The following is a 27,037-nucleotide window of genomic DNA, read 5'->3' as shown; positions in this document are numbered from 1 at the left end:
TTACATATGTGCTGTTTTATATCTTTTGACTTACATCTCCCTGTTTCCTACCCGCCCTCACTCCCCTGCCTCTTCCCAAGAATGAAACAGTAGTTACTGTCTGTTTATCGGTCCCATCTCATTGCGATAAATCCTTTGTCTGCCTCATAGTACAAAGTTCATTAATTCTTTTCTCCATTCCTTTCACAGGGGAACAAATCACTATACTAGTGATTTCTCACCCAAAGACAGAAAGACACAGTCCCAGCTCTCAATGCTCTTGTAGGTTATTAAAATACATTTTAAATCACAGTATTCTGGGTTTTTTTCTCTCAAACTTGATATTAAAGTTAATAACTGTGGTGTTCCTCATTTCATCCCCAGACCTTGTCACAGAATAGGTACTTAATATGTGCTTTTGAATAAATGAATGAATATCTTTCTTCATTTCCCCCGAGTAATAAGCCCAAATTTTTAGCACCTCATTTTCATATGGCACTCACAAAATATGTGTGGTGTACCTGTTATGTGGCAGTCACTCTTCTAGCTGCTGGGGACATTACAATGAAGATCAAAAAGTTCCTGCTTCTGCGGAGCATACATCCCAGTGGGAACATTAGTCAGTTAACAGGTGCAAACATAAATCTAGAATAGTAAGTAATAGATGGGGGGAAAAAAGCAAGTTTGGGAACTAGGTCCTGATGTCCTGGGGATGCTGGTTTAATTGTGTTAATTATGAAAAATTTCTCCAAAAAATCATATATGAGCAGAGGTCTGACTATAAAAATTCTTGAGTGTTTCAACTGCTTATGCTCAAGATTCCTCAGAAAAAGTGTAAAAACACTGATTTAAGTTTTTCTTGTATTCTACTTAGTTGTAAGAAATAGTTAAAATACTTTGAATTGTCATCAGCAGGTTTTTTTTTTTTTTCTCCTTCTGACATAAACCTACTTTATCTCTCAGTATTCCATCTTATGAGATCTCTATTTAGATCAATTTTATTATGTTCCAAACAGGATTTTCAACAGCCCTGTCTGTACAAATTCATTCACCCCCATTTCTTCTTATGTAAAGTCTCCCTAGCCCCATACTTAACACAAAAACTATTTTAATTCTCTACTCTTCTTCCAATTTGAGCTGAAATCTCACTTTTCCTAATTGGAGTTTCCAGTTTATACAAAGTTCATTGGTTTGCCACAATTTTGAAACTCTTCTAGGGCTTATTGTTTAGTTCATTCAATTCCACAAATATGTTACCACCTCACAATTGCTGGTTTGTAAGTTTTCCCTATATCTTTTCAATCATAGAATATTTCTAGCTGTTTCAGGCCTGGGGTTATACTATCCATATTTTCAATTTCCCTACCCAGTGGTGCACATAGTAGATGATCAATAAACACATCAAAAATTGGTAGGCATGCCAATGTACAAGACTGCCATACTAAATAAAATGTCATTTAGCTGGGGAGAAAATGCCAGGTACACAATGAGAAAATTAACATAAATTTCATGTTAAGTATCTACTATCTGCCTTGAGTATACATAGTATCAAAGATATATTTGTAAGACAGCAGTTTTTCTGCTTAATACACATACATTTAAATGTAATATTTAATTTGTATATTTTGATTATTTAAAACATCTCACATACCTTTCATACTATTTTGAACAGCAGATGGTATACTAAGTCTCATATTTAAAGAAAGATGCTGAATTGATTTTATATTTGATAATAGTAAATTATATTATAATTTTAGTGTTGAAATAGGTGTAGCAATAGAGAAATAACCACTGTTAAAACATCTGAATATTATCATAAATATTCGAACATACATTTTTTTTTTGTTTAGAGTCTTCTACTTTATTTTGTTTTGTTGTTTGCAAAAGCAATGTAAAACTGTATGAGACAATATAGACCATGATGCTCTACCTATTAGAACTTAAGATGAGTTGATAGAATTTTCAATAAAAACTGCTGGCTTTGTGTATAAAAATGTACCATTTTAAATCCTATTCTCACAACTGCAAAGAAGGAATGTCTAGTACGCCATAATTGGTGACTCATGAGTTTTGTTTTATACCTTTAGAGAATCATTCATTCATTTAAAAAGCTTTATCTCATGAGATTCATCACTCTGAACACCAAATTGATGTACAAATAAAATAAATTTCCCTTTAATTGACAAATGTTCTAATGAATGGGTAGCTTTAAATTTTTATTTTGTAGTCTTAGAAGTGACTAAATCTAAAGGCTCAGCTCTAAAAATAACTGTACAAAAATGTTTTAAAAGAAGCTTCGGGTGGATGTATACATTTTACTTAGGGCATATGAATTTAAAAATAAAAATATGTTGACCGGGAGCGGTGACTCATGCCTGTAATCTCAGCACTTTGGGAGGCCTACCTGGGAAAATCACCTGAGGCCAGAAGTTCAAGACCAGCCTGGGTAATGTGGCGAAACCCTGTCTCTACTAAAAATACAAAAATTAGCTGGGCATGATGGCAGGTGCCTGTAATCCTAGCTACTCGGGAGGCTGAGGCAGGAGAATCGCTTGAACTTGGAAGGTGTAGCTTGCAGTGAGCCGAGATCACGACGCTGCACTCCAGCCTGGGTGACAGAGCAAAACTCCGTCTCCAATAAATAAATAAATAAATAAATAAATAAATAAATAAATAAATAAGTTGAAGAAAGGAAAGGCTACTTTACAGTACAATTTTCTTTTTTTATTATTTGCATAGTTTTGGGAAAAACATTTACATGGATACATTTTTTAGTGGTGACTTCTGAGATTTGGGTGTACCCATCACCTGAGCAGTGTACACTGTCCCCAATGTGTAGTCTTTTATCCTTTACCCTTCCCCCTGAGTGCCCAGAGTCCATAATATTATTCTTATGCTTTTGTTTCCTCATATCATAGCTCCCACTTATAAGTGAGAACATATGATGTTTGATTTTCCACTCCTGAGTTACTTCACCTAAAATGATGGTCTCCAACTCCATCCAGGTTGCTGCAAATGCCATTATTTCATTCCTTTTTTTTGGCTAAGTAGTATTCCATGGTATGTATATGCCACATTTTCTTTATACACTCATTGTTTAATGGGCATTTAGGCTGGTTCCATATTTTTGCAATTGTGAATTGTGCTGTTATAAACATGCATATGTAAGTGTCTTTTTCTTATAATGACTTCTTTCCCTCTGAGTAGACACCCAGTAGTGGGCTTGTGAATCAAATGGTAGTTCTACTTTTAGTTCTTTAGAAAATTTCCATACTGTTTTCCATAGTGGTTGTACTAGTTTACATTCCCACTAGCAGTGTAAAAGTGTTCATTTTAAATCACATCCACACCAACATCCACTATTTTATGATTTTTAAATTATGGCCATTTTTGCAGGAGTAAGATGGTATCACATTATGGTTTTAATTTGGATTTCCTTCATAATTAGTGATGCTGAGCACTTTTTCATATGTTTGTTGGCCATTTATATATCTTCTTTGGAGAATTGTCTATTCATGTCCTTAGCCCACCTTTTGATGGAATTTTTTTTTTTTCTTGCTGATTTGAGTTCCTTGTAGATTCTGGATGTTAGTCCTTTGTCAGATGTATAGTTTATGAAGATGCTTTCCCACTCTGTTGGTTGTCTGTTTACACTGCTGATTATATCTTTTCCTGCACAGAAACTTTTGAGTTTAATTAAGTCCCATCTATTTATCTTTGTTTTTCTTGCATTTGCTTTGGGGTTATTGGTCATGTAGTCTTTGCCTAAGCCAATGTCTAGAAGGCTTTTTCTGATTTTATCTTCTAGAATTTTTATGATTTTAGATCTGAGATTTAAGTTTTTGATCCATCTTGAATTGATTTTTGTATAAATTGAGTGATGAGGATCCAGTTTTGTTCTTCTGTATGTAGCTTGCCAATTATTCCAGCACGATTTATTGAATAGGGTGTCCTTTCTCTACTTTGTGTTTTTGTTCACTTTGTCAAAAATCAGTGGGCTATAAATATTTGCTTTTATTTCTGGGCTCTCTATTCTGTTCCAGTGGTGTACTTGCCTGTTTTTATACCAATATCATGCTGTTTTGATAACTATAGCCTTGTAGTATAATTTGAAGTCTGGTAATGTGATGCCTCCAGATTTGTTCTTTTTTCTTATTCTTGCTTTGGTTATGTGGGATCTTTTTTGGTTCCATATGAATTTTAGGATTACTTTTTCTAGTTCTGTGAAGAGTTATGATAGCGTTTTGATTGGAATTGCATTAAATGTATAGATTGCTTTTGGTAGTATAGACATTTTCACAATATTGATTCTACCCATCCATAAACATGGGATGTGTTTTCATTTGTTTGTGTCATCAGTCACTTCTTTCAGTGGTGTTTTGTAGTTGTAGAAATATTTCACCTTCTTGGTTAGGTATATTCCCAAGGTTTTTTTTTTTTTTTTTTTTTTTTTTGGCTCTTGTAACAGTGGTTAAGTTGTTGATTTGATTCTCAGCTTAGTCACTGTTGGTACACAGCAGTGTTACTGATTTGTATTCATTGATTTTGTATACTGAAACCTTACTGAATTCATTTATCAGTAAATGAATTTTTATTGATAAAATTAATTGGATTTAATAAAATAAAATATTTGCAACCTATGTAATTAACAAAAATATAAAATAGTATGTACAAAACAAAAATTATTTTTAAAAACGCTTGAACAATCATTTCACAGTGAAAGAAATACAAATGATAAAAATATAAGAAATTATTAATTCGTAGTAATCAAGAAATGTCAAATTAAAATATGAAATATATATATTTTACTGATGAAGTTGGAAATGTACAGTGTGTCTCAGGATGTGTCAAAACCATTATACGTACTTTAGAGATATCTCAGTAATTCCATTTCTAGGAATTTATGCTTCTCTTTCAAAAATGCATAACTGTGAAAAGTAAAGATGTTCATTGTAATGGGAAATCAGTAAATGAATTTTTACTGATAAATGAATTCAGTAAACTAGTAAACTAGGAGCTTTTTGGATGAGTCTTTAGGGTTTTCATGGTACATGATTTTATCATTGGTGAACCATGACAATTTGACTTCCTCTTTACCAATTTGGATGCCCCTTATTTCTTTCTCTTGTCTGATTGCCCTGGCTAGGACTTCCAGTACTATGTTGAAAAGAAGTGGTGAAAGTGGGCATCCTTGTTTTGTTCCAGTTCTCAGGGGAATGCTTTGAACTCCGCAACTCCCCACGCCCCATTCAATATAATGTTGCCTGTGGGTTTGTCATAAATGGCTTTTATTACCTTGAGGTGTGTCCCCTCTATGCCTATTTTACTGAGAGTTTTCATCATAAAGGGACACTGGATTTTGTCAGATGCTTTTTCTGCATCTATTGAGATAATCATATGATTTTTGTTTTTAATTCTGTCTGTGTGGTGTATCACATTTATTGACTTGCACCTGGCATAAAATTTCCTTTTTAAATAGGATTTATGGAATTACATAGAGCTAGTTAAAACCACAGACTATATAAGTCAAAGAGACCTTACAGCTAATTTTGTCATTAATGGAAGGAAGATTTATGTATTTTGAACATTTCCCCACGTTATATGGCTAATTTGTAACTATGGAAGTGCTAGTGAACATTAGTCTCTCTTTTATTTATTTACGTGTAACTTAGGTAGCACAATGTTTATGCCAAGATGTAACTGTGTCGGGTTAAAAAATTTATATGAAGTAATTTAACACAATACTTTGTACATTACAGATGCTCAATAACTAGCTGTTATAGACATGAAATTTCTCACTGATTTATTTTCCATTTAGGTTGAAAAGTAGTAAGTGACATTTTCTCCTAAGAAATCAAACAGGGAAGAAAAGAAGAAGTTTTCTTTTTTGTTTTTGGTTTTGGTTTTTTAAGGCCAAATGTCATTTAAACATATTGTTTCTTTTCCTTTGATTGGAGAGGTTTTCAGTCTGCTTTGTGAGAATATAATTTCTTATCAATCCCCAGCCATTTGATCTTGACGGTCAGCACTATTGAATTTAAGGGCAGTAGTAGTAAGAAACTAAGAAAAGAAAGATGCCTTTTTTCTGAGGAATCACTGATATGGAAACCAAATTTCCTAACAAAATCTTGAATTCTAGTAATACAAAATGAATAACATGTTTGTAAATCAAGGTTACTACAGTGAAAAATATAAAAATCTCTAAAGATTTTTAAAAAGTGTTTTTTAAACTTCCATATCCTATTAATGAATAAACACCTTGTTTTAAAGGGTACTAGAAATATTCTTTCTTAAATGATGAGTTATAAATACATATTATTAGACACTCAAACACATACACATACAAATACATATTAATTACTCAGCTTAAATCTATAATACTTAACAATTGTATTAAAGTCAAGACCAGAGTAAATGTCTGTTAAAAATTATTTATTGTTAACTATATAATTAGATAAGAAATTGTGAGTTATGAAGAAAGAGGAGGCAAAATATTATTTGAAATAAACATTGTGTATCTGTAAAACACTAGTTTTTAAAAATTATTTAAAAAATAGTTCAGTATGGTGTCTGAATAAGAAGTATAAAAATATATAATTTTAGTGTGTGCCATTTAGAAAAATGTAATGAAAGAAAGGATACTACACATAATGCAACGAAGATAAAAACACATCTACAAAAATTTACCAAAAATTGCATAGGACTAAAAGAATGAAAATTGTATAAAATGCCACTGAGGTCCCAGGGCAGAACACTTGAAAAACAGCTGATACATATAAAAATATCAATTATATAAGAATGAACCAGAAAATCTAATGTAATCTAAAAAACAAAATCCAGAAAGGCCATTTTATTAAACAGTTCACACAGAAAAGTAAACATGTTATTAGTTGGAAAAAGAATACAGCAAGAAATGGCTTTGTATACATTAAAAGAGGTTACTACTATGATGTTTCCAGTGCAAGCATTGGCATAACAGTGAAATGCCATGGTAATTTTTAAATATGCACGAGCAAGTGTACAAAATTTTGTATGTAGTGTTTTAAAGCAGGGAAGAAAAAAGCAACTTAATACTTTTTTTCTTTTTTTTAATGACAGAGTCTCATTCTGTCACGCATGCTGGAGTGCAGTGGCCCAGTCTTGGCTTACTGCAACCTCTCCCTTCTGGGTTCAAGCGATTTTCATTCCTCAGTGTCCCCAGTAGCTGGGATTACAAGTGTGTGCCACCACGCCTGGCTAATTCTTGTATTTTTAGTAGAGACAGCATTTCGCCAGGTTGGCCAGGCAGGTCTCAAACTCAGCCTCGGGTGATCAGCGTGCCTTGGCCTCCCAAAGTGCTGGAATTACAGACTTGAGCCACTGTGACCAACCTCAATAAACAGTATTTCTATAACTGCCTGAACTTTTGTTTTGAAAAAAAAAAAAAATTATATTTATCTCACTTCTCACACCAAAACATATTCCGGATGTTTCAAAAATTTTAATAGCTAAAATACAACTCTGAGTTTTTAAATGGATACTAAAAATGATATTGGACTAGGGAAGATCTTATTTGTAAATATGTAAAATATAAAATGAGAAATTATAAAAGAAAAAAATAAAATCTGGATTAAAAAATTAATTAGATTTAATAAAATAAAATATTTGCAGCATATATAATTAACAAAAATATAAAATAGTATGTAAAAAAACAAAAGTTGTTTTTAAAAATGCTTGAACAGTCATTTCACAGTGAAAGAAATACCAATGATAAAAATATAAGGAATTATTAATTCATAGTAATCAAGAAATGTCAAATTAAAATATGAGGAATATATATTTTACTGATGAAGTTGGAAATTTACAATGTGTCTCAGGATGTGTCAAAACTCTTATAAGTACTTTAAAGATATCTCAGTAATTCCATTTCTAGGAATTTATGCTTCCCTTTCAAAAATGCATAACTGTGAAAAGCAAAGATTTTCCTTGTAATGGGAAAATTAGAAATAAAAGTATGTTTTCAGTGGAATGGTGTAAATTGGAATACAATCAAATAACATCAAGTATTGGAAGTAAATGTAAAGTATACAATTATTCTGGTAAAAGTCAAATTACAAATCAGTATATGTATTAGAATCTGCATACAAATATTAATAAACATACACTAAAAATTTTGGCAGTGGTTCTGCAATGTGAGATTACACTTTCTACTTCTGTGTTGTTTGCTTTTTATATTGAGTATATTTCGCTTACCTAAAGGCAATTAAAATAAAATAATATAATAAAATCTTAGTACTAGCTCCTTCTGCAGAGCACAGCAATAGGTAATGATACACATTCCAGTCTTCATATCTGTTCTAGAAGATAAAATGGCTTTTAGAGAGATGATAATCTCATTTTGTTTTCTCCTGCTAGGGAAAGGTGAACATGGGAAACCTTACCCCCTTACTGAAGAGGACCATGATGACTCAGCTTACAGGGAAAATGGTTTTAATATTTTCGTCAGCAACAATATTGCGCTAGAAAGGTCTCTGCCAGATATTCGTCATGCTAAGTGAGTATCAGCACATCAGTGATCAGGTTGGGGTTTTTTTTGGTTTGTTTGTTTTGTCCTTTGATTGTTTTTTTAAATGTGTATCGCTGTGAGATATGTAACCAAATATTTTATCCCAATAATTTTGATAAAACTCATATTGCATCATCTTAAATATACTTGATCTAAATTGGAGTAACCATTAAAATTTCAAAATAATTCTGAAAAATATTAAATACAAATTTTTGTTGACTGTGTTAACTCATTAAAATGAAATACTTTAAGACGATATCCATACTTTAAACTTTTGATCATGTAAATTACAAAGCAAATATTTTTTGCTGGTTATTAGAGCTACAGAACTGTCTACATGTGCATGTCTTCTATGAACTTAATTCTCACCCCAGATAGATTTAGTGCCATGGTTGTTGCATTTTCATAAAGAATACCCTAAATGAATGCATCCATAATCCAAAAGTAATAAGTAATGAGGCCGGGCGCGGTGACTCAAGCCTGTAATCCCAGCACTTTGGGAGGCCGAGACGGGTGGATCATGAGGTCAGGAGATCGAGACCATCCTGGTTAACCTGGTGAAACCCCGTCTCTACTAAAAAATACAAAAAAAAAAAAAAAACTAGCCGGCGAGGTGGCGGGCGCCTGTAGTCCCAGCTACTTGGGAGGCTGAGGCATGAGAATGGCATAAACCCGGGAGGCGGAGCTTGCAGTGAGCTGAGATCTGGCCACTGCACTACAGCCCGGGCAACAGAGCGAGACTCCATCTCAAAAAAAAAAAAAAAAAACAGTACTGATTGTTGGTTCAATTTCCTGTCACTTTCTGAACTTGATCTAAAGTAGCTTGTCTATTGACAGGGAGTTCAGTTTGTATTGAATTGTAACTGCATATTATAGTTTAAATTATAGTACTATATATACTTACCCAAATCCATCTTTTCTCTACCCACCCCCATCTACCTCTAACATCACTTACTGTACTTTTCATTTTACTGTGTTATCGTTTATCTGATAGCATAAACAATGTCAAAGGATACCAAGAATATGGAAAGTGATAAAAATTTGGAATGTGGTATTGGCACATGTATCTGATAAATCTATCTAACTGTTCTAATACAGCTATCCTTCCACCCACAACAACCCAACAAGTTTCCTTTGGAAACCCTGGTGTGAGAAAGAGAAAAGGAAATAAAAACCAGGGCAACTAATTAAAATAAGAATTAGAAATCTAAGTTAAACCAGTAATTTAAAGCAAATAAAACTCCTTAACTTTGTGCAAAGATAATTGACCCTTTAGAAAAATATCAGTACATTATGGTTTGAAAAACTATTTTCTAGTTGCCATTTTGTATCTTTAGAAATTTATTTAAAATTATGAAGTAATTACTGTTTTTCTCCTCATGTTTTATATGAAGTTGCATTTCCCAATATAGTTAAACAGAGGACTAATGTGAAGAACAAATCATTTTTTTCCTAAATTGAGTGCTTTATATATTGACGCAGGCCTTTTAACCAGACAAATTATCCCCAGGTTACCTGAAATTATCTACAGTAATTCTCACTGACCAAGAACATTTCTAGTTATGAGAAATTTTAATACCTAATTGCACATAATCAAAGATGCATTAAATTGCATTGTTGGCATAATAAATATGCTAAGAGAATAATTTCTATCTATCCAGTTCCTCCCTGCGCCCACACTTTGGAGTTGCCCAGGCTAGAGTGCAGTGGCATGATCTTGGCTCACTGCAAGCTCTGCCTCCTGGATTCACACCATTCTCCTGCCTCAGCTTCCTCAGTAGCTGGGACTACAGTGGTCTGCCACCACGCCCAGCTAATTTTTTGTATTTTTAGTAGAGACGGGGTTTCACCATGTTAGCCAGGATGGTCTCGATCTCCTGGCCTTGTGATCTGCCCGCCTCAGCCTCTCAAAGTGCTGGGATTACAGGCATGAGCCACTGGGCCTGGCCCCCACCCCCACACTTCTAATCTCAATCTCTTAATGTGTATTCAAGTAGAAATAATGACAAGTTTAGAAACAGTGCAGAAAATCACTGAAGTCAAAAGAAGGCAGTTATTCCCATTCTTCTCAAAGACTATTTTTAGTGTGGTCACCATCTTTTAAGAAAAGATCTTCTCATGTAATAATGGGAAAAAAAAATGGAAAGATGTAAAATAAATTCTGAAATTTTTATTAGGGTCACTGAATTTACAGTATGAGGAAAGCACTATAATAAATGTTACAGAAGAAAAATATGGCCAAAATATAATCTGTGATAATATTCCAACTTAGTTACTAAGGCTGGATATTTAATAGGACAAGTGGTCATATAGTAAGAAAAAAAAGAAAAAAATATGAAAAACAAATAACAACAGCAACAACAAAAACCTTGAGAGGGTTTGAAATGGATAAAAAGAAAGTGTTAAGCCTGATACTACCAAGAATAAAGTTGACTTTGGTGAGGTCAGTATTTGACTCCTAGCAATGCTGGAAGAGGAGTCTGATGTCACCTCTGATTTTACCAGTGCTCCACCTGCAGGAAACCGAGAGCCAAAGAATGTCTTACAGGTTCCCATTGTTTAAAGTATTATGCTTTTGATTTCATCTGTGCTTCACCAAAGGCAGGTACATTTATCCAGAAGAGTATGCAGCTCTGTGTAAGTGCTCTTTGAAATTATAAGATCAACTTGTGACATATTTCAGTATTATCTATTTAACTAGGCTGAAAGTGATGGACCATAGCGTTTTTATATTGACACAATCTATAGAACAGAATGCAAACTTTGTATGACTTTTAAAATAAAACATAACAGTTCTAAGAAACTTTTCCTTTTCAGTAAGCCAACTGAAACTACAGTCTCAGAGTGCTAGCAGGAAAGAGTTTATTTTTCTTTATTCTACGATTTTGCAATGGAAGATATGGGGACTCCTATCTTGACATTTAACTGAACTCGAACTTATTCTAAAGCATACAAGCCGGACTTATGCCGTGTGATAAACTATGTTGGCCACTCCCTGTATATTTAAGTGCTCTGCACTCTTTCATATTCTCATATTTAGTTTAAAAAAATCATGGTTTTATATGTTTTGATATGTAGTGCGCATTTTAGTTCACTATGAAGAATATTTAAGACAAGTTATTTCAGAAATCCTAATGCATAGGTATTTTTTAAAGAAATTTCCTGATTCATTTCTTCTTCACTAGTATAAAAATAAACTGCTTTTTTGGCTTTATTATTTCCAAATCAGCACTAGATATCCTTAATTACAAGCCATAGATGAAAGACAGTATATTGGCATGTGTGCAATAACTTGATCAGTATTGGGGGAAACCCCATCCCCGATATTTAATGTGGGTTCTTTTCTATTTCCCTAAGCATTGACTGGTCTGAGAAATAAAGGGAAAGAGTACAAAAGAGAGAAATTTTAAAGCTGGGTGTCCGGGAGAGACATCACATGTCCGCAGGTTCCGTGATGCTCCCTGAGTCGTAAAACCAGCAAGTTTTTATTAGTGATTTTCAAAAGGGGAGGGAGTGTACGAATAGGGTGTGAGTCACAGAGATCACATGCTTCACAAGGTAATAAAGTGTCACAAAGCAAATGGAGGCAGAGCAAGATCAAAAGACCACAGGACAGGGCAAAATTAAAATTGCTAATGAAGTTTCGGGCATGCATTGTCATTGATAACATCTTATCAGGAGACAGGGTTTGAGAGCAGACAACCTGTCTGACCAAAATTTATTAGGCAGGAATTTCCATGTCCTAATAAGCCTGGGAGCGCTACAGGAGACCGGGGCTTATATCATCCCTTCGGCTTTGACCGTAAAAGATGGCCGCCCCCACGGGGGCCGTTCATAGACCTACCCTCAGGGGTGCATTCTCTTTCTCAGGGATGTTCCTTGCTGAGAAAAAGAATTCAGCGATATTTCTGCTATTTGCTTTTGAAAGAAGAGAAATATGGCTCTGTTCCACCCGGCTCACTGGCAGTCAGAGTCCAAGGCCATCTCCCTTGTTCCCTGAATATTGCTGTTATCCTGTTCCTTTTTTCAAGGCGCCAGATTTCATATTGTTCAAGCACACATGCTCTACCAACAATTTTGCAGTTAATGCAATCATCACAGGGTCCTGAGGCAACATAGATCCTCCTCAGTTTACAAAAATGATGGGAAGTAAAGAAGAGATTAAAGTAAAGAAGAAGAGATTAAAGTAAAGACAGGCATAGGAAATAGCAAGGGTATCAATTGTGGAAGTAATAAGCATCCATGAAATCTTCACAATTTATGTTCAGAGATTTCAGTAAAGAGAGGTGTAAGAAATCATAAAAGTATTAATTTGGGGAACTAATACGTGTCCATGAAATCTTCACAATTTATGTTCTTCTGCCATGGCTTCAGCCGGTCCCTCCATTTGGGGTCCCTGACTTCCCGGAACAGATCAGTCTTACTTTTATCCAAAAAATAAATTTCAAGCTTTTCACTTTTGTTTTTAATTTTTTTTATATTTCTTCCAAATGCTCTTAACATCTCTCTATCTTACAAATTGTTTCAGCTTCTTACACTATCTATGCTTTGGTATGTACAATTTTTTAATCTTTTTTTATATACACCTTGCCCTACACTTTTGGTTGAATTTGTATTTTTATTTTTATTTTTTTTTGAGACAGAGTTTCACTCTTGTTGCCCAGGCTGGAATGTCATGGCACAATCTCAGCTCACTGCAACCTCTGCCTCTGGGGTTCAAGCAATTCTCCTGCCTCAGCCTCTCAAGTAGGTGGGATTACAGGCATGCACCACCACGCCTGGCTAATTTTGTACTTTTAGTAGAGACAGGGTTTCTCCATGTTGGTCAGGCTTGTCTCAAACTCCCAACCTCAATCTGCCTGCCTTGGCATCCCAAAGTGCTGGGGTTATAGGCATGAGCCACTGTGCCTGACCCTGGTTGATTTTTATACATATTTTTGAGCACATACTTGATATATTTTAAATATTCATTCCCTTCCTCTGTTAGTGCCAAGTCATGTCTGTATCCATAGTGCCTGTGATCAGCCTGAATCTCTCTTTAGAACATCTTATTTTAAATATTGTATTAAATATTTTATTTAATACACTGTTGATAAGAATTTTACAATGAGCACTTCTGTATGACAAATGTCCAGTCAATGGATATCTCGGTGGCTTGGTTTTGTTTTGCCACACTTTAAGCTTTTCTCCACTTGTATATTGATTTTGCCATGTCTTTGTATTTAGTCATCTCCCTGAGATGTCACATATATGCTTTGCATGCTATGGAGCACCTTATTTAACTTATAGTTCAGGATGGGAGACATAAGACATCTATTTGAAATATACATATAACATAGGGAAATAGAAAACTAAGTAAGAATGGTCTATGTAGAAAAGAAACTCTAATAAATTTGTGCATGAATATGTTGTTGCTAAGATAAAACTGAAGAATTTTTAAGCAAGTGTTATTCCCTGGATATGGAAAAATTCATCAAAAGTTATCACAAATACCCTGTAAGCATGATATAATTAATGTAATTAATGTGGGTAAGAAAAATTTGTATCTATGAAAAAAGCAATAATTGAGATAAAGAGATAGAAGAACCATTCTAATAGGAGAGTTGAGGTAGGTTTCACGGCAATTTTGGGTAAATGCATCTTTGATATGAGTTTCATTTTTCTTTTGGCTGTTATAAAAGTTTATGTGTTTATATAGATAAATATTTATGCACATACATGTTACCCGAGATAGACTTCTAAGGTGGCTGATTAGCTGAGATATTTTAAAATTAATGTAGATTCACTTTGTATTGTGACTTTTTATCATTTTTTTATATCACTAATATTGCCCAGGTAGAAATAGTTTTAGCTTCATGACTTTGACAATAAATGGAGTATGAGGTATCACAGAGTGTTCTCTCAACACTCAATACTCCACTGATTGTCAAAGCCATGAAGCTAAAACTATTTCTGTCGAAGAGAATCTTTACAACCTCTTGGATTATATGATTGTTTTCAGTAGGGCTGTGGTTATATCAGACTAATGTAGCCCTGTTTCCTGTAGTTTCAGAACCATTTGAGAGATGGCCCTAGAAATGATTTGCTATGAAAACATTCTCTTTATTATTGTTGAAATTCAATTGGTGAGCATGGTTTAGATATAGGCCAAGTATTATACTCAATAGTGAAGTGCAGAATGAGGCACATTCAGTCTTCAAGTCACAGACATAGCTGGATAACATAAGCGAAATTGTCACGCTTAAGTCATGGATGGCAGAATAAGATGACTGATCTCTGCAGGCAAGCAGGTTCCAAAGCAGAAAAAAATGAAGACAGAGCTGGCCAACTGCAGTAAGCTTTGTAACCCAAACCCACAAATCTCTTTCTCCTGGAAAGAAACTCTGAAAAGGTGGAGAAAGGCCAGGTGTGTTTGTCTAATGACTGTCCTGCCACATGGGCACATCTGTAGAGAAAAGGAGTCTCCTCCTGTGATAAATAGTATACACTTACCCCATACTTACATGAAGTACTTACAAAGTAAGCACTATAGGCTATTTCTCAACATATACAGACTTTTGAGCAAACTCTTGATTTTTCAGTGCCTTATGTTCTAAATACTCCTGCCTTCCATGAAGTATATTGAATAATGATTCTAATATATTGTCTTGCATGACTTGCATTGTGATGCTGAACAAGTCAAATGGCAATTTTGAATGTTTATGTGCTCATTTCCATAAGCAGGGATGCAAGTTTCTTCAGGTTCCTCACTATGTACTAAGATTATTAAAATTGGGATGAGGTTTACCAAATCAGCGATAGCATGATCTATTCAGTGGTTTCTTTGTCTTCTGATAATGATCTTTCTGATTCCTTTTTTTATTTTCCAGTCATATCATGGAGATGTAAAATATAAGGAGACCTAGTGTATTCTAATTTCAAAATTTAAATTGTAAATACTTAGATTTTATGAGTCAATTCTGAGTTTGTTAGGAAGAATAAATATGTATTCAATTTCTTTCAAATAAGATTTAGTAAATATACTATGAATAGTTTTTATTTTATTTTTATGCATAATGGAAAAACGTAATCCATTTTGACTCTTGTCTATGTAATTCTAGAACTTATTGGCAAACATATTTGAGTTTAACCATCCAAAAATGTGCAAGAATAATTTTTTATATTTCTCAATTTCAAAAGCCACATAAAAAATGAATAGCACTGGTTGATTGCCTTTTCCATTTTTATTATGACATCCTTGTGAACTTGATTAAGTACCTTCATTCAACAAGTTTACAAGTGAATTGAGAAGCAAAATAAGCTAAAATGACTGTTCATGCACTCCAATTAGGTGTGAATGTTGCCAGTGAGACAGAGATGGGAAATGTATCCTTTAAATCAAACTCTATTCCAGCCTAGGGTACATCTAAATATTACTTTAAAAATAAAGCAATTAAATGATAAGCAGCAGATTGAAAGAAAGGAATGGCTACAATCAGGTAGAAACCATCTTTCAAAACTGTTGTTTAAGTGAGTACCCTTCAATATTTTTTGAAAACCAATTGTATGCACAGTAATACAGACATTAGTACATAAGTTCTAAGGGTCATTACAGAAAGCCATAATTAAATAACAACAAAAATTTAGATGTACCTCTCATTCTTGACTAAAGCCTGAAAGAGATAAAAAATGTTTATCACTGTAACTAAGAGGTGTGTCCCTAGTGAAACAAAAATCTTCCTTTGAGAGATAACAGTTTAAGACTTGTCAGACATTAAGCTTTTGGAGTGACTGACAGACCATGAGGCTGGATCTTTGAAAGGCTGAATGAGGCTGGGCGCCATGGCTCATGCCTATAATCCCAGCACTTTGGCAGGCCGAGGCGGGTGGATCACGAGGTCAGGGATTCGAGACCAGCCTGGCCAACATGGTGAAACCCCATCTCTACTAAAAATAGAAAAAATTAGCTGGGCGTGGTGGCGGGTGCCTGTAATTCCAGCTACTCTGGAGGCTGAGGCAGGAGAATCACTTGAACCCAGCAGGCGGAAGTTGCTGTGAGCCGAGATTGCACCATTGCACTCTGGCCTGGGCAACAAGAGTGAAACTCCATCCCCCCCAAAACAACAACAACAACAACAAAAAAAAAAAAAAAAAAAAAAAAAAGAAAGGTTGAATGAGGACAAGGATAAGGGAACTGCAGTCTAAAAGGATAACAATGGGAAAATAGTGCACATACAAAAAAAATATGAAAATAAACTGTGGCTACTTCAAAATCGTGTGTTGAATATCAAAGAATATCCTTTATAACCTTATGATAAGTATCAAATAAATAAAACTAAAAGTGTAGGTTTGAGAAATAGATTCATAATTTTAACTCTTTAAAGAAAAAAATCTGAAAATTTGATGTAGTCATATACATTGCTCTGTAAGGTTTATCTAGCAACTGTATTTCTAAATTTTACCCTTCCTCTTTTTACTCCTACCCACAGAAGTTTACTGAAATGAGAGACAGTGATTTAAGATTTTAGGTTATATATAATAAAGAATGAGTCTGTAAGAAAATTCTGCTGTTTTAAAGAGAATGCTGGAGTTTCCTTTCCAAATCAGCAAGCCATGTAATCTTAAACTATTGTCAAAGTAATCACTAGCGCTTAGATTGTGATGCCAAACAATGGCATTAATAAATGTGATTTCGGCAAAAGGATAATCTGTAAATCTCATGCTCATTCAAATTAAAAAATTAAGGTAGATATATCACGTATTCTCTCGAACTTAATCGTTAAACAGAATTGGTTGAACCATCAATGTGCATGTTACCGTAGTACAGAGGAAATCATTTAAATTTTTAATAAATTTATATCATTTATAAAGATTCTTGATTTGCATATTTTAAATGTGCACTTAAAAACTATTAATTTCATTCTCAAATATTCACAGATAATTGTACTTGATTTTATAAAAGAAAAATTTATCTATAAATTTTATCTTAAATCGTTATCTTAAAACATACTTTATCAAGATTAGAAATCCTGATAAGTATTTTTCAATAACAAATGTGCTCTTACCCAAAGCACATTTTTAGTTATCTGACAATTATTTATTAAGCATATGAGTGACAGGCACTTAGATGAGTTTATAAAGAAGTCATCCAAAGGTTGACTCTGGCATGTCAGCATAAGGTACTCCCCTGACTTGCTCCCTGATGAAGTTGGTGAAAATTATTTCTTTAAAAACATGTAAGTCTCTGGAAATGGTCCTGAAGGCAAATAGAAAGGGAATAAACATCCATTCAAGACAATTTATGAAAATTTGGTAAGAAAGTAAATTGTGGCATCTGAAAGAAGAAGACCACTCTATCCTTCTCTCCCAACTCAGCAAGTCAGAGACACTACTTCAGACAGATGCAACCAAGAACACAGGGCTTTCTACTGGCCTCACTCCGAATCCAAGAACCATTTACCTAGGAGGAGCAGGACTTCAGTATCTCTCATCCTGCTCCTTGTTTCCTGTTACTAAGAGAAAGCCTTGGGTAATCATAGTACAGAGGTGGGCATCTCTTCTTCCTCTTAGCCACCACACATGAAACAGAGGCTCTACGTCTGGTATAGCATGCTGAGAATACTTCAGACCCCTATTATATTTTGCACAGTTTGTGATGTGGTGGTTTCACGTGAGTGATGCAAGCAGAGATGTTCTCAGGCTACTGGTCCCCTCTCCCTAAGTGCTCACTTTCTAGAGCAGGGTGTCCTTCCAGGCATCTTGGCCTTGTCTCCACCCTTATCTCCAGAGCTTTGCTTCAGAGATTTTGCCTGAGAGAGAAGCAAGGCACAGAACATATAGCACCAAATATCTTCCCAAAGAAACTGACTTCTTTGCAACATTGCATAGAGAAGTTCAAATCTAAGGTCACTCTGAAAAACAGCAGAGACTGTGATGAAAAGTAATTGGACGGTGGTGGTTTGTATATTTATGAAGACACAGCCTAGACTGTAGGCCAGCCATTCTGCAATGGAGAAATAAAGAATGAGAAACTTGGGAGGATGCCTTCTAGTGTCAGAACAAATATCACAGAGAGACTTCAAAAACTAACCCTTCAAATGAGCCACAAATGGAATAGATTAGTGTGTAGAACAATTTATATCCTAGGGGATTGTTAAAAACAAGAAAGCAATCAACCAGCAATTAGTGGTATTTAACAGCGGGATGTGGTCAGGAAAGAGAGAAAGAAATCCCTGCGAATACCGCTGTCATCTCAGGCTGAATGTGGGCGTTCCCAAAGCCACAGCTCCCGGAGGAGCCACACAGGAGACTTAACCATGTGATGAAAAGAAACAGACTTCACCAAAATACAGTGGTTTTCTTTTATCTGTGATTTCACTTTTTGAGGCTTTATTTACCTGTGGTCAATCATAGTCAAAAAATAAGTGAGTACAGTACAATAAAGTATTTGGAGAGAGAGTGAGACCATATTAACACAATTTTTATTACAGTATATTATTTTAATTGTTTGATTTTATTATTAGTTATTGTCATTAATCCTTTCCTCTGCCAAATTTATAAATTAAATGTCATCATAGGTGTGTATATACTGGAAAATAATAATAAATATAGAGTTAGGTACTATCTGCAGTTTTAGGCTTCTACTAAGGGTCGTAGAACATATCCCCCATGGATGTAGGGGTTGGGTGGTGGGGGCTACTGTAGTCAGGCCAGTTACTAAAAAAAAAAAAAAAAACAAGCAAATAACAATAAGAAGTCCAAGTGGGAGGTAGAATAATCAGTACTTAGAGTTGCTAAAATATATCATCTGAAATATCCTGTTACCAACAACAACTTATAAGCCATGCAAAGAATCAGAAAAGTGTGACCCCCCAAAATAATAAAAATGCAGGTAATACAAACTCTTTGTGAGAGAAATCAGAGATTAAATATAACAGAAAAAGACTCCAAACTAGCCATCATCAATACCTCCACTGAACTAAAGGAAACATAATAAAAGAAACAAAGAAAGGTATTATGATAATGTTTCATTAAATAGACAACATAAATAAAGGGAGAAATTAGAAAACAACAAAAAAGACCAAACAAAACTTCTAGAGTTGAAGGCTGCAATAGCTAAAATAAAAAGTTATTTTGAGTGGCTTAAGAGAAGATTGCAACTGATAGAAGGAAGAAATATCAATGTTACAGTAGGTAGTCAGGCAGACATGAGCAGGGCAGGAGAGGGTCCCCCACCACCAGAAATGTCAGGCAACCATCAGGTGATGGTCAGGCAGTTATTAAACTGGCTTTCTAAGATAAGAATTCGTCACAGCTGGCACCAGGGAAAGGCAGTCTTCTAATAGAGAGAAACATCTGAAACTGGTGATCAGCAGCTTCCTGATAAGATCTCAGGAGCCGGGCAAGTGAACTCAAGCCATGCACACAAAGAGGCAAAATGGTGGAGTTTAACTGGTATATGACCCTCTAGGAACATTCATATTGGTAAGAGAAGAACGCCTCAAGTGAGCATTCATACAACTCCAGTAAACACACTGCATGCGGACTGCCCACCCAAGGGAAGAATCAGAGGAGAAGTCATGCAAGACCCTAGAAACATGCCAACATATGAAACCCCAAGTCAAAAGGTCAGACCATGTACTTGATCACTCAATTCAGGCACTTGGCCTTCTTCCATGTGTAGGTCACTTCTATTCATGCCTGCTCTAAAGCTTTTTAATGAACTTTCGCTTCTGCTCTAAAACTTGCCTTGGTCTTTCACTCTACCTTACACCCCCTTGGTTGAATTCTTTCTTCTGAGGAGGTAAGAATTAAGGTTGCCACAGACCCGTACAGATTCACCACCTATAACACCAACATTGAAGACAAATAGAGATTATGGAATATGAATGTATGAATTCCTTCTCACATTACTATGAGGAACTACCTGAGACTGGGTAATTTATAAGGAAAAAAGTTCAAATTAACTCAGGGTTCTGCAGGCTGTACAGGAAGCATGGCTTGAGAAGCCTCAGGAAACTCACAATCACGGCGGAAGGGGAAGTAGGCACTTTCTTCACGTGGTAGAGCAGGAGAGAGAGTGTGAAGGTGGAGGGGCTACACACATTTAAACAACCAGATCTCGTGAGAATTCTGTGAGATAGCACTAGAGGGATGGTGCAAAACCATTAAAAACCACCCCCATAATCCAGTCACCTCCCACCAGGCCCCACCTTCAACATTAGAAATTATAATTCTACATGAGATTTGGGTGGGGACACAGTGCCAAACCATATCAATGGAGAATAAGAAGAAAAAAGAATGAAGAAAAATAAACACAGACTCAGATAAATGCAGGACAATATCAAGCAAACCAACATGAATATAAGGGGCATTTCTGAAGGACGGGAGATGAGTTAGTAGTAGAAAAAATATTCTGAAAAATAATGGCAGAAATCTTTTCAAATTTATTTAAAAAGCAACAACCTATATATCCACTATATTTCTGCCATGCTTCATGAATACGTGGCTGCAGGAACACAACAAATTATTTCATCCTTCAGTAAAGACATAAAATATCATAATACATAACATTTTAATTAGATTACTAAATAAAATGTCAATTTACAAAATAGGTTTCTATAGAGTAAGTGAGCAAACAAAAGGATAACTGCATGGATAAATAAATAGTAATGACCCCCTCATTCAAACATGCTCACATATACTTGGTAGTCCAGACTAATTTTTCAGACCTGTCAAAAGCAAAATAATTTACTAGATATCACTGCCTTATCAAAGGTAACTGACATGGGCAAGATTAGAATAGAAAAACAGTGTGACTAAAACCAGCCATTGAAAATTGAATACGCTGACATGAACACAATTACTATGTAAATTGGTGCTTGGAAATGATTTATACGGATATGCTTTATAGCATGTTTGTCACTACCCAGGTGCCAAGTTGACATTTTATTCTTCTATTGAGAATGGAAAGAGACAACCTTAACTGAACCAAAATAGTTTTGCAAGAAATCATGCAATGACAAAAGATTGAAAGAAAATAAAGAAATTTCCTTTCTGAACATTTCAGACCCTTTATATAGATTTTTAAATAATTGGTTTGCTAACTATAGTATTATTAGCTATTCTGATAATTTTGCTTAGGAAATCTGTATTTCACAGAACTGAACTACCTGAACTGCTATCTATCATTAAAGCCACGTTACAAGGCTTGTAGTAGACTAGTAGGCAATAAATTAACCAATTAATAAACTAGTATAGAGTCTAAGTTGCTGGCACTGTTACTTATAAAGGTGTCTAAAACATCAGTTTTGCTCTAGCCATGAGGTCAAACAAATTGTAGTATTTTGAATCTGTTTCCCTTCCACACAGACCCTAATAAAACCGACTGGAAATGAGTTGACACTCCATCACTATTTCGGGGAATTCCTTTGATTATTCCAAAATGGCACAAAATCATAACCATTTAGACTATGAGCCCTAAAGGCATCTCAGAATATAACTTTCGGCCTGTTTATTATGATTGTGTTTATGCGATAATATGTTGACTCATTTACCATTATATGAGAAATGTTCCAAATGTCATATTTTACATATGTGTATATATATTCATTTTAATCTGAAATATGTTAATATAATTAAGAGATCCTTAAAAATATACTATCATTTCATTTTTCAGATTATATTATCAGGTAAATTATGTTGAATAATATGATAGAGTCAGATGCCAATGTTACTTGAACAAACTTATTAATGAATATTAAGAATATATTTGAAACTAATCATGTAGATGGAAAGTATTTTCTGATATTACTTTAAAAGGAATAAAAGAAATAAAATCACTTAATTTTGAGGGCTCTAAGAATGACTTTAAATACTAAAGTTAAATTTTCCTTTATGAAAGGGCAGTTTTCTATAAACACGTATTTTGGAAAATTTAATAATTCTCTCAGTAATTGACTAAAAAAAGACCAAAAAATTAAGTTGGAATATAGGAGATTTAAACAAAATCACCAAAAAAGGCTTAATTTATGTTTATTTACATTTATTAACCACTGTATTAAATAATTGCATAATAAACATTTTTTAATGTACATGGAATATTTACAAAAATAGAACATACACCAGTATATAAACAACTCTCAATAAATTTCAGTGGATTGAAGTAACAGAGTATTTTCTTTGATCAAACTTCTATTAAATTATTAATCAATAAAAATAATATATTTATAAATATGCAAATATTTAGAAATTAATAGCATTTATAAAGGACTCATGAATCAAATATAAAACTAGATAACTTAGAAAATATTTCAAATCAAATGATAGTGAACATACATCCCAAAATTTGTTAATGTGCTTTACATGTAAAGTGTTCCTTATTGGTAAATGTGTTTAAATGTTTAAATTTGTAAAGAAAATTTCATTTAGTTAAAGTAAGTATAAAGAAGGAAATAAATCAATGACTTGGTCAAAAAGAATAAAAATAATCATTAAAAATGTAATGCTTTGAACAGATTAAATTTCTAAATCCCAAGAGGTTTTTCTAAGAAAAAAAAAAGAGAACAATACTTATTATTACCAATTATGAAACAACAGACACCACTAAACTTTCAACAAGTATTTAACTTACAATGAAGGAATATTATAACCATCATGCCAATACATTTGACACTTAGATAAAATATAAATTTTTATTTAAATACCAACTGATGCTATCACAAAATGAAGCAGAAAAATCAAATATCTGTAGAACTATAAAACATTAAATTTGTAGTTAAGAGACTACCAGTCAGGTTCTGATTTCTGGGTAAAGTGGAAGAAACACGTGCCTCTCTCACTCTCGTTGAACTCAAATGTAAAATCTAGGCAGAGGTGTGGCCTAGCTAATTGAAAATACTGGAAAAAATAAATAGCAACAGGTGGAGAAGGAAAAGACATGAGAATTCAAAGTAGCAGTGAAATGATGCTGTGAGCCTCAGTTCCTTAAAATAATGTTTGGCAGTTAAAGCAAAACAACATTTCCTGTAATTTTCAATGTACAGAAATATGAGACAATTGTCACTTAGGGGAGTATAAAGGAATCTATATGGTAATATAATTTCAATGATCAAAGTGAAATGGTAAACTATTCATTTTAAATACACTGGAAAAATGAAGTATATATTCTTTATTTCCTAGAACAATCACTAAAATATTATTCAAAGATATAATTAAAATCACATTGGATTCATATAAATGGAATACTAAAAAATTTCAATCTTTCTGACAGATATTAGGTGAAATCTCAGTGTGGTTTTCATTTGGAGTATACTAATTAGAGATGTTGAGCATTTATTAATATGCCAGTTGGCCACTTGTATGTCTTCTTTCAAGAAATGTTTAAGTAATTATCTCATATTTAAAAATCAGTGTATTTTATTTTTTTAATATTTACTATTTTTTAATTTGTAAAAATTATAGGATATATGAGAAATCTTGCTACAAATATATATAAGACATAATTATCTAGTCAGAGTGTCCATAGTGTCCGTCACTTGAGTGCAATACATTTTTAAGTATAGGCACCCTACTCTGCTATCAAGCATTGAATTTATTTCTTCTATCTTACTTTATGTTTTTATCTTTTAACCCAGTTCTTTTCATCATCCCTCCTACCTTGGCCCCTTCCTAGTCTTTGTTATCTACTTTACACTCTCTATTTCCATGTAAGCAAGATTTTTTTTGTTGTTGTTTGTTTGTTTTTTTACCTCCCACATATAAGCTAGAACAAGTGACATTTGTCTTTTGTGTCTACCTTACTTTAATTAAGATAATGATCTTCGGTTTTGTCTGTGTTTGTGCAAATGACATGATTTTATTTTTTTCTGGCTGAAAAATATTTCATTGTGTATATATACTATATTTTCTTTATCCAGTCATTGTTCATGAACACTTTGCTTGATTCAGTATCTTTGCTGTTGTAAAGAGTGCTACAATAAACATGTGAGTCCAAGTATCTTTTTCATATGTTGATTTCTTTTCCATTGGGAAGATACCCAGCAGTTGTATTAGATCAAATGGTAATTCTGTTTTTAATTTTTTGAGAAATCTTCATACTGTTTTCCATGCTGACTATAGTAGTTTACACTCCCACCAACAGTGTACAAAAGTTGCCTTTTCTCTGCGTGCTTGCCAACATCTGTTATTTATTGTCTTTTTAATAATCACCATTCTAACTGGGATAAGTTGTTATCTCATTGTGGTTTTGAGTTGTATTTCTCTGATAATTAATGATTGAGCCTCTCTTTACATACCACTTGGTCATTTGTATGTCTTCGTCTTATAAATGTACATTGATGGCCAGGCACGGTGGCTCACGCCTGTAATCCCAGCACTTTGGGAAGCCAAGACGGGCAGATCACCTGAGGTCGGGAGTTCTAAACCAGCCTGACCCACATGGAGAAACCTTGTCTCTACTAAAAATACAAAATTAGCTGGGCATGGTGTTGCATGCCTGTAATCCCAGCTTCTCGGGAGGCTGAGGCAGGGGAATCACTTGAACATGGGAGATGGAGGTTGCAGTGAGCTGAGATCGTGCAATTGCACTCCAGCCTGAGTGACAAGAGTGAAACTCTGTCTCAAAAATAAATAAATAAATAAATATAAATAAAAACAAATTTTAAAAAAAACCCGAAATGTGCATCAATGTCCTTTGCCCACATTTTAATATTATTATTTGTTTTTCTTTCTGTTGAGTTCCTTTTATATTCTTGCTATTAGTCTCCTTTTGGATGAATAGTCTGCAAAAAATTTCTCCCATTAAGCAGCTTGTCTCTTTTTCTGTTAATTGTTTTCATTTTCATTGCTGTGTGGAAAATTTGTGATTCAATATAGTCCCTCTTGTCTATTCTTGGTTTTGTTGTCTATGCTTTTGAGGTCTTAGTCATAAATTGTTTGCCTAAACCAACATCCAGGGGAGTTTTCCCAATGTTTTCTTCTAATATGTTTCCTTTTCCCAATGTAAGTTCTTGTCAACTATACGTTGGTTACTGCACTTTACTATACTATACTATGCTGTGCTAACCTATCCTATCCTATACTATCCTATCCTATCCTATCCTATCCTATCCTATCCTATCCTATCCTGTCCTGTCCTGTCCTGTCCTGTCCTGTCCTGTCCTGTCCTGCCCTGCCCTGCCCTGTCCTGTCCTATCCTATGCTATACTATACTACTATACTATGCTATACTATACTATACTATACTATACTATACTATACTATACTATACTATACTATACTATACTACCGATACTATACTTTGGTTACTATAGTTTTGTAATGTATTTTGAAGTCAGGTGATGTGATGGCTTCAGCTTTGTTCTTTTTGCTTAGGACTGCTTTGGCTATTTGGACTCTCTTTTGGTTCTATGTTAATTTTAGGATGGCTTTTTCTAATTCTGTGAAAAATAGTGTTGGCATTTTGATAAGGATTGTGTTGAACTTGTAAATTTCTTTGGACAATATGGTCATTTTAATGACATCAATTCTTCAACTCCATGAGTATAGTATATTTTTCCATTTGTTTTATCTTCAGTTTATTTCATCAGTGTTTTGTAATTTTGCTTGTAGTGATTTTTCACATCTTTGGTAAAATTTATTCTTAGCATCTTTTTTTGTATCTATTGTAAACAGGATTGCGTTCTCAATTTCTTCTTTGGTGTACAGAAATGCTACTGATTTTTTGACATTAATTTTTTGTTCTGAAACTTTACTGAAGTTGTTTATTAGTTTTAGGAGCTGTTTGGCAAAGTCTATAGGGTTTTCGAGACGTGTAATCATGTCATCAGAGAAAAAGAAAATTTGATTTTATCTTTTTGTATTTGGTTGCATTTATTTCCTTCTCTTGCCTAATTGCTCAGGCTAGGACTTCCAGTACATGTTGAATGGGAATGGTGAGAATGCCATCCTTGTCTTTTTCCTGTTCTTAAGGGGAATGCTAGTTTTTGCCCATTCGGGAGAATGTTTGACTGTGGTTTTGTGGCTCTTATTATTTTGAGGTAAGTTTTTTCAATGCCTAGTTTTTTGAAGGTTTTTATAGTGAAGAGATATTGAATTTTATCAAAATCTTTTTCTGTGCTATTGAGATAATCATATGACCTTTTTTTTTTTTTTTTTTGAGATGGAGTCTCACTCACTCTGTCCCCCAGGCTGGAGTGCAGTGGCGCGATCTAGGCTCACTGCAAGCTCCGCCTCCTGAGTTCACGCCATACAGGTGCCCGGCAGCTAATTTTTTGTATGTTTAGTAGAGACAGGGTTTCATGTGTTAGCAAGGATGGTCTCGATCTCCTGACCTCGTGATCCGCCCGCCAATCATATGACTTTTGCGTGTAATTCTGTTTACGTTCTGAATCAAGTTGATTGATTTGCATATGTTGTACCCATGTTGCATCCCAGGAATAAAGCCTACTTATCATGGTGAATTAACTTTTTTATGTGCTGCTGAATTCAGTTCACTAGTATTTTGAGAATCTTTGCATCTATGTTCATCAGGAA

The 27,037-nt window shown here is 34.2% G+C and overlaps 1 protein-coding gene across 5 annotated transcripts in view; it reads left to right on the top strand.

Moving 5' to 3' along the window:
* Positions 1–27,037, top strand: part of LOC105466678 (polypeptide N-acetylgalactosaminyltransferase like 6) — a 1,213,852-nt gene that overhangs the window by 477,014 nt on the left and 709,801 nt on the right. For all 5 annotated transcript variants that reach the window (XM_011715760.3, XM_011715757.3, XM_011715758.2 and 2 more), the window contains one exon: positions 8,374–8,512. In XM_011715760.3, the coding sequence (XP_011714062.2) occupies positions 8,374–8,512 (139 nt within the window). The remainder of the gene's footprint in view (positions 1–8,373; positions 8,513–27,037) is intronic.

Source organism: Macaca nemestrina, chromosome 3, assembly GCF_043159975.1.
Source record: "Macaca nemestrina isolate mMacNem1 chromosome 3, mMacNem.hap1, whole genome shotgun sequence".
In the NCBI taxonomy this organism is placed as follows: Eukaryota; Metazoa; Chordata; class Mammalia; order Primates; family Cercopithecidae; genus Macaca; species Macaca nemestrina.
This window is presented reverse-complemented; position numbering and strand designations above follow the sequence as displayed.